Source organism: Palaemon carinicauda, chromosome 9 (assembly GCF_036898095.1).
Source record: "Palaemon carinicauda isolate YSFRI2023 chromosome 9, ASM3689809v2, whole genome shotgun sequence".
Lineage (NCBI taxonomy): Eukaryota > Metazoa > Arthropoda > Malacostraca > Decapoda > Palaemonidae > Palaemon > Palaemon carinicauda.
This window is the reverse complement of record NC_090733.1, coordinates 146,676,983-146,686,589: the sequence shown is the minus strand read 5'-3', so window position 1 is coordinate 146,686,589 and position 9,607 is coordinate 146,676,983. Positions and strand designations below refer to the sequence as shown.

General features: G+C 31.2%; 1 protein-coding gene across 1 annotated transcript in view; it reads right to left on the bottom strand.

Annotated features, from left to right (window-relative positions):
• Positions 1-763: 763 nt before the first annotated feature.
• LOC137646913 (WD repeat-containing protein 86-like) overlaps positions 764-9,607 on the bottom strand; it is a 27,876-nt gene continuing 19,032 nt past the window's right edge. Inside the window, exons 5-9 of the mRNA XM_068379983.1 lie at positions 9,515-9,607; positions 8,482-8,607; positions 7,289-7,463; positions 5,269-5,443; positions 764-2,177 (exon numbers count right to left, since the gene is read on the bottom strand). The exon at positions 9,515-9,607 is cut by the window's right edge and continues 69 nt beyond it. Coding sequence (XP_068236084.1) covers positions 1,943-2,177; positions 5,269-5,443; positions 7,289-7,463; positions 8,482-8,607; positions 9,515-9,607 — 804 coding nt within the window. The 3' untranslated portion in view covers positions 764-1,942. The remainder of the gene's footprint in view (positions 2,178-5,268; positions 5,444-7,288; positions 7,464-8,481; positions 8,608-9,514) is intronic.

Here is a 9,607-nt window from a genome sequence, read left to right as displayed (position 1 = left end):
TTATATTCCCCCCAGAGATTCCTGGTAAAATAAGCTCCACCCTTGATGATGTCATGGCCAATCACGATGTATTGTGACTGCTGTTAACGTGAGAGACAACGTGATTGGCTATGACGTCATCAATAGGGAGGGGCTTATTTTACCCGGAATCTTTGAAGAAACTATAATCCGTAAATATGTTTTCACAAATAAATCTATCATCAACGGGGATAAAAATAACTTTATTTAGTAGTTATATAAGGTATTGATCAAGTCTACAGTGGCGAAATGATATTCATAGTAATGATAAGTAGGGTACACAAAAAACGCTTATATACATGGTTTCATATGAGTATATTATGCTTGTGCATAAATTTGTGTATAGTCTGGCAGTCAGGTGTTGCAGCAACTACGTGATCAATACCCTATCTATATGTTCTATATATCTATATCTATATGTCTATATCTATATATATATATATATATATATATATATATATATATATATTAGTATATTATATATATATATATATATATATATATATATATACATATTATATATTATAAATGTATCTATATATAATAGAATATATATACACACATATGTATATATATGTGTGTGCGCACGTATATTTCATTAATATATATATATATATATATATATATATATATATATATATATATATATATATATATATATATATGTATATTTACATATATATATATATATATATATATATATATATATATATATATATATATATATATATATATATTTGTTCCGTGTTTCCACCGGCAATTTTGATACGAGAGCTCTTATTGATAAACTTCAGTTTCTATTCCACAATCGACTTTCATAATGAAAAACAGAAAAAAAATAAGGGAAACTCAACAACTTAAAGTTTCTTTTGGTTCTATACATCGTTGCTGTACTAGACCCAGTTGTATTCGGAAGTTCGTACCATACAAGGTACATACGAGTTATGTATTGAAAATGTAAGGCACTGGTTTGTTATTCGAATGATTGAAATAGTTGGGTAGAGAATCACGTACATACTAATTTGTTTATGCTTCTACCTTCTTTAGTGAACGGGAGGCGGCTCATGTAGGTATACTCTTCTAGCAAGCAAATCTACCAGACACTGACTGCATTTTGGTGTCGCTTATGAATGTGTTTATGTTTGAGTAAACACCACTTAAAGTTAATTCTTATTTTTACATAAATTAAAGTTTTCTGTAAGTGTTTTTAACGTTATAGATGCTGTCTGAGGAAAGGTTTGGCAGTAATTTTAGTCATCTGGACAAAATAGACTATAGATGATAGCAAAAGAATTGTGTAGCTTAATAAATTCAGAAGAAGCAAAAAGAGAAATTAATGTTATTTGTTGTACTTTATAATGTTCAATCGTGGCCCCAATAACACTATGAACAAACGCACTTTTCAATTCTTCCCTTTCCTAAAACTTCAACCTTGGCTTATTTTTTCTTTTTTTTTTTTTTCTTTTTTGTAGGCTTACCCTTCGACCCATGATTTTGGTCCTTCCTGTGGGCTTCACATTTCCTTGTTGTTGTTGATAGCCTTCTCTCAAGACTTTAAACTGTCTTATCTTACTTTATTTTTTATAAAAGACATTTCAAAGATCAAACCAACGGCATTTCTGCAAGTCATTTATCAGTTTTCCTATCTTTCCTTCATCGATGCTGTTAATTATCGGTACAAAGACACGTTCGGTATCTGTCCCGCTCTACAGTAAAGGCATCCATAATCGATATATACAAAGGAATTAAGTCTTACGCGTCTTTTTTTTTTCATTCCTTCTCCATCTCATAACAGCCAATTGAATAACCACACGCCATCTTCCATTTCCCCCAGCCTTGTTTCATCATTCAATCATTCATCCCTCTACCCATCTTCCGACGCAGCCTCTGGAAACCCCGATGCTCCTGGAATCCTGGAAATTCTTTAAACGTCCAACTGATCTGCCAACCTGGCCAATTCATCGTCCATTTCAGGGGATTCAGGTCTCACTTCTCCTGGAATGTCTGGGGTATCCCTTGGTTTTACGTTTCCATTCACTTCGTCTGGCTTGTCCATGTAACCATCCAGGCGTTTGTCCAGGGCGTCCAGTTGTCTGTCGGAGTTGTCGTCAATGACGGCCTCTCCTTCTGCGTGAGCGTGCGCTGCGTGCAGCCCATCACTGGAGAGATAAAACAGTTCAGGGATTATTATTATTATTATTATTATTATTATTATTATTATTATTATTATTATTATTATTATTATTATTATTATTATCTTTATCCTTACTGTTATTATTATTATTATTATTATTATTATTATTATTATTATTATTATTATTATTATTATTATTATTATTATTATTATTATTAGTATTAGTATTAGTCTTAGTCTTAGTCTTAGTATTAGTATTAAGATTATCATTATAATTTATTATTAGAGAGGAGAGGTCCCCTTTTTTGTTTCATTTGTTTGATGTCGGATACCCCCCAAAATTGGAGGAAGTGCCTTGGTATATGTATGTGTGTATGTATTATTTTTATAGGCCAAGTTTCATTAATGGAAAAGCAAAATACTTCAAACCCAGGGGCCACAAAAGCGAAACATAGACAGCATAGAGTTGAATGTCACACAAAAGTTTGATAATAACTATACAAGCATTATTGTAAAATTTGACCTTCCAAAATTTAAAAGTAGTGATTTCATGAAATATTCCAATAAAAAAAATCTTTTCATTAAATCTTTTACTAGCGTCAGCAAACTGAAAGACTTCTTATATAGAATAGATGTAAACAAGACAAGGCTATAGAATTCATATTTACATTTAGAATTCCGTAAAAAGTACCTTATCGAAATGACTATACTTTGAATATGGTGATCATTTTTGAGTCTGAAATTAATTCTACTTTCTAGTTAGAAAAGAGACTGATGTGAAGCAACTTTTTGTTATAACTAAAAAAAAAGTGAAACGGAGAAATTAGATGATGAACAGTCGCTTATGATTCAATTATCTAATTAGAATTTCACTAATCATAATAATTTTCATAATAAAGAAAATTCTATCTCTAATCGTACTATGATGGGATATTAACATTGAATTCGTGCTTTAGGCGAATTTTTAACAAATTCTAACCTTTTTCTTCCAAATGATTAATTTAATATTAGCAAAGGGAAGTGATGAAATATCTTCTTTCCCATCTTCTTATCCCGATTGTCTAAATATCTATTCAAATATAAAAAAAATTCTTATTTTATTACAATAATTTTATATATATAAATATATATATATATACATGTATATACATATGTATATATACATTTATACAGATATATATATGTAAATATATGTATATATATTATATATACATATATATATATACTATATATATATATATATATTTATATATGTATATATATATATATATATATAAATTATATATACATATACATATACTATAAATATATTTATACATATTATATATATATATATATATATATATATATATATGTATATATATATATATATATATATATATATATATATATATATATATATATATATGTATATTATATGCATATATATTATATATGCATATATATTGTGTGTATATATATATATATATATATATATATATATATATATATATATATATATATATATATATATAATCTCACGTTAAAGCCAGAACTTTAGCAGCCCAACGAATGTATCTTTATCAATCAATAGACAGCTTTATTTAACTTTCCCAAGAGCATAGTTTCCGTGCCAAGCATTTACACGCAATGAATTTAAAGAAGCGAAAAGCTTGCAATTACGATGTTTGCCAATGTAACGCTGTTATTATTATCCATGAGGAACATTGCTACATTAAATTGTTAATGAAAACGAATAAGTTCTTGCGTAGTGTTAAGATATGGCTTTGGACGATAATAATAATAATGATGAAGTTGTTTGGTAAATTTATTATCAAGAAGAAGAAAAAAACATATTACAAGTTTGCTAAATTTATTATTATTATTAAGAAGAAGAAAATATTAAAAATTTGCTAAATTTATTGTTAAGAAGAAGAAGAAAAATAAGAATAAGTTTGCTAAATTTGTTATTATTAAGAAGAAGAAAAATAAGAAGTTTGCTAGATTTATTGATAAGAAGAAGAAGAAAAATAAGAATAAGTTTGCTAGATTTATTATTATTAAGAAGAAGAAAAATAAGTTTGCTATATTTATTATTATAAAGAAGACGAAAAATAAGTTTGCTAAATCTATGATTAAGAAGAAGAATGGAAATATAAAGATTGCTAAATTTATTATTAAAAAGAAGAGGAAAAATAAGAAGCTTGCTAAATTTATTATCAAGAAAAAGAAAAATAAGTTTGCTATTTCTATCATTAAGAAGAAGACAAAAATTAAGTTTGCTAAATCTATTATCAAGAAAAATAAGAAAAATAAGTAGTATGCTAAATTTATTATCAAGATGAAGATAAATAAGTTTGTTATATTTATTATTGAGAAGAAGAAAAATAAAATAGTTTGCTAAATTTAAGATTTGCTACAGTACCAATAAGAAATTTACTAATGTAATTACTATTATTATTATTATTTTTATTACTAGCCAAGCTACAACCCTAGTTGGTAAAGCAAGATGCTATAAGTCCAAGGGCTCCAATGGGGAAAAATAGCCCAGTGAGGAGAGGAAATAAGGAAATAAATAAATGATGAGAATAAATTAGCAATAAATCATTCTAAAAACAGTAACAACGTCAAAACAGATATGTCACAGTAATAAGGATTTTTTTTTCATCATTGCTTGAAGGTACACTCAGACACACTTATTATAGATATTTTCTCATATCCTTTCCTCATTAGGCTATTTTCCCTGTTGGAACCTTTGGTTTTATAGCATCCTGCTTTTCCAACTAGGCTAGTAGATTAGATGTTAATAATAATAATAATAATAAAAATGATAATGATAATGATAATGATAATGATAATGATAATGATTATGAAAATAATGATAATAATAATAATGATTAATAATAATAATTATAATAATGATGATGATGATGATAAAACTAATAATAATAATAATAATAATAATCATGAAAATAATAATCATAAAAATCAATCATCATCATCATCATCATCATCATCACCATTATCATCATCATTACTATTACAATAATAAGAAGAAAAACTTCTTCCTAAGACTAACACGAAGAAACACTAAACGTAAATGCCACCTGTACAAACCCATAGACTTCTTCTCTCACCTGAGTCCTTTGACATCCCACACGCGAAGGACGCCGTCAGCATCCGCCGTGTAGAGCTTATGGTCGCAGACGGTGAGGCAGTTGATGCCCTTGTCAGGCCCTTTGAACTCTCTCTTGATGGCGCCGCTCTTGGCATCGAATGCCCGGGCAATGGCGTCGCCACACCCAGTGTATACTGTCAAAGGCAAGGAACATACAGTGTGGCTTGTGTATACTGTCTGTTAATGACAAGGAACATACAGTGTGGCTTGTGTATACTGTCTGTCAATGACAAGGAACATACAGTGTGGCTTGTGTATACTGTCTGTTAATGACAAGGAACATACAGTGTGGCTTGTGTATACTGTCTGTTAATGACAAGGAACATACAGTGTGGCTTGTGTATACTGTCTGTTAATGACAAGGAACATACAGTGTGGCTTGTGTATACTGTCTGTTAATGACAAGGAACATACAGTGTGGCTTGTGTATATTGTCTGTCAAAGGCAAGGAACATACAGTGTGGCTTGTGTATATTGTCTGTCAATGGCAAGGAACATACAGTGCAGTGTGGTTTGTGTATATTGTCTATCAATGACAAGGAACATACAGTGTGGCTTGTGTATACTGTCTGTTAATGACAAGGAACATACAGTGTGGCTTGTGTATATTGTCTGTCAAAGGCAAGGAACATACAGTGTGGCTTGTGTATATTGTCTGTCAATGGCAAGGAACATACAGTGCAGTGTGGTTTGTGTATATTGTCTATCAATGACAAGGGAACGTACAGTGTGTTTTGTGTATTTTGTCTATCAATGGCAAGGAACATACAGTGTGTCTTGTGTATATTGTCTATTAATGGAAAGGAAAATACAGTGTGGCTTGTGTATATTGTCTGTTAATGAAAAGAAACGTACAGTGTGTCTCGTGTAAATTCTGTCAATGACAAGGAACATACAGTGTGGCTTGTGTATATTGCCTGTTAATGAAAAGGAACATACAGTGTGTCTTGTGTATATTGTCTGTTAATGAAAAGGAACATACAGTGTGTCTTGTGTATATTGCCTGTTAATGAAAAGGAACATACAGTGTGGCTTGTGTATATTGCCTGTTAATGAAAAGGAACATACAGTGTGGCTTGTGTATATTGCCTGTTAATGAAAAGGAACATACAGTGTGTCTTGTGTATATTGTCTGTTAATGAAAAGGAACATACAGTGTGTCTTGTGTATATTGCCTGTTAATGAAAAGGAACATACAGTGTGGCTTGTGTATATTGCCTGTTAATGAAAAGGAACATACAGTGTGTCTTGTGTATATTGTCTGTCAATGACAAGGAACATACAGTGTGGCTTGTGTATATTGCCTGTTAATGAAAAGGAACATACAGTGTGTCTTGTGTATATTGTCTGTTAATGAAAAGGAACATACAGTGTGGCTTGTGTATATTGTGTTTTTTTAGTAAAGATAAGAATGTATTCTTAGTTCATTGTTCTGGTTATATATGGTATATACATGTATATTTATATATACATATATATGTATATACATACTGCATACATATTTGTGAACGTATACATATATGAGAATGCATAATATATATATATATATATATATATATATATATATATATATATATATATATATATATATACCCTGTATGTTAATTTATGTATGTCTGTTTTCATTTATATATGTATATATGCATATTCATAGAATATATACCCATATATGATTATATATAAACATACATATAGTATTCATGAATATGTATTTATGTATACATTTTATATTTATATACGTATATAATATATATTTTCATTTATATATGTATATGTATTATATGTATATATACATATACATAAAATATATGCCCATCTATGATCATATATATATATATATATATATATATATATATATATATATATATATATATGTGTGTGTGTGTGTGTGTGTGTGTGTGTGTGTGTATACTGTAGTATGATTTTCTTTCTAATTCATGGATAATCTCTACCAACGGCCATGCATACATTCTACTTACGTATCCCTTTATGGAATTTAAGACAGGTCACGGAATGGTAGTGACCTTTGTAGTCTCTAGTGCAATCTCCGAACTCCCTGACCCAACACTTAGCTTGTGCGTCACTTGACCCCGAATACATCAATTTGTTGACGACGGAGAGACACAGGATATGTCCGTTGTGTCCTTCCAGTACCTGAGAGACGTGTGTTATTGTGTTTATATGACGGAAAGTAAAGAAGCATGGATGATTAGTCTGCTTGAATCATTCTTTAGGGACAAAGTCTTTTTAGCGCGTTAGAAAATTAAATTATAAGTCATGCATTAGTGAGTGAAAAATATTTTTAATGCTTTCTTGTTGAGGAAGGAAAACTGTTTTTTTTTTTTTTTTTTTTTTTTTTTATTCATTACTGAGTGAGTAAATCTGTTTTCTTTATATAATTCATTACCGAGTGAAGAGCAAAATAACAGTTCCCTATATAGAGGTAATGTTCTTTGGATGTCTTACCCTTTCATTCGGGGTTTCTTTTCTAGTTAAATTTTGTCCTATAAGTAGGCCTACATATATAAATTTTCTGACAGAGAAGGTACTGTATGACATGAAAGGTCTTTTACTCCAGTGGTCTGTTACGTTAAAATTTGAAAATTAATCTGCTTTTGTATAAAAAGGAAGTAACAGAAAAAACCGATATATTAAATTTCTGCATGGCCATGAATAAAAAACTACCTATATCATATTTGCTTATAGAAAATACTCTGATACGAAAAGCTTTATACTCAAGTTCTTTGCTACGTGAAAATAGAAAACAGAATCAATGAAATGTTTCTATGGAGACGAATACGAAATAAGAAATTGAATAAGCCATGAGGATAAGGATAGGGAAGTGGGGAATATGGGGAAAGGAAGAGTACCCCTGGATACAATCCAGTTTATAGCCCGAAGGCAGGTACTCGGGATGGGAAGGAATAAGGAAAAAGGGAGAGAGAAGTACGGGAGAAGAATAAAAGAGAGTGGCAGACCCTCTTGCGATGTTAGATAGTATTCGAAGCAGTTTGAGAAAGGAAAAGACAGGCAGGGAGAAGAAAGGTTTTTGGGTTCAACGTCTAACCCTGTTGCAGACGTGTGCTTGCCCGACATCTATTTTGATGGATGAAAAAGGTATGATTATGGAAAAATTATAATGTTTTAGAAAGTGAATAGCAAAGTGACTTACCTTCCTACATTCTCCGCTCTGTATAACCCAACAACGAATAGTGTGATCACTACTTCCAGTATATAGCATCTTTCCAGCTGGGTCAGTTGCCATAACCGTTATCGGACCACGATGACCTTTAAAGACCTGGAAAATCGAAACATAGGCGAAAGTAAGAATCCTCTGTCAGGTTTCGAAAGTTAGGAGCATCACCGGAGATATCTTAGCATTTTAATGCGAAGAAATTTTATAATAGTTTTTAGGCATATACATAACAATTTACTGTTTAACTGGGCTCCACAAGGCACTAGAAGAGTTAAAAGACCCAGGCCTACGTGGCTGAGGACTATGAAGCGAACCTCCGTCAGGTTTCGAAAGTTAGGAGCATCAACGGAGATATCTTAGTATTTTAATGCGAAGAAATTTTATAATAGCTTTTAGATATATATATAGAACAAATTACTGTTCAGCTGTGCCCCACAAGGCACTAGAAGAGTTGAAAGACCCAGGTCTACGTGGCACGAAGTTGTAGATGATGAATACAGAAGTATTCAATTAAAAGCTCAAGATAGAGACTACTGGCGAAATCTAATCGAGGCCCTTTGCGTCAATAGGCGTAGGAGGAAATGATGATACACCAATATTGCAACAAGAGTTATCATTAATTTTTACAAGGGGATATCTTGTATTGGATTTTTTTTTTCTTTTTTTGCTTCACGAGTCGATGTCCATGGCCGATGCCAATTCAGAGAAATAGATAACTTAAAATTGTTGTCTTTTGCGTAGATAAGAAACGGGTTATTCTTAGTGACAGGGTCCATTTTCCAAAACGTCCGAAAATAGATAGGATGGCCTAACTCCATAGGTGTGACCTACACATACACAATCAACGCTTAAGTTAGATCATAAAAAAAAATTATTTTACACCATTGTTGTACTACGATAAGGGAAGGATAATGATTAAAGGATCCCTTTTTTACGTAAAGGAAAGCCAATGTCCTTTTCTGTCCCAAGGCAGAGGAAAGCAAGCAAAAGGCACAAGACGGATACTCACCCTGAGGCATCCTCCGGTGTCAAAGGACCACGACCTTGCTTGAGCGTCATTGCTTCCAGTAATGACTATGTCTCCCGGGTTGATGTTCATTCC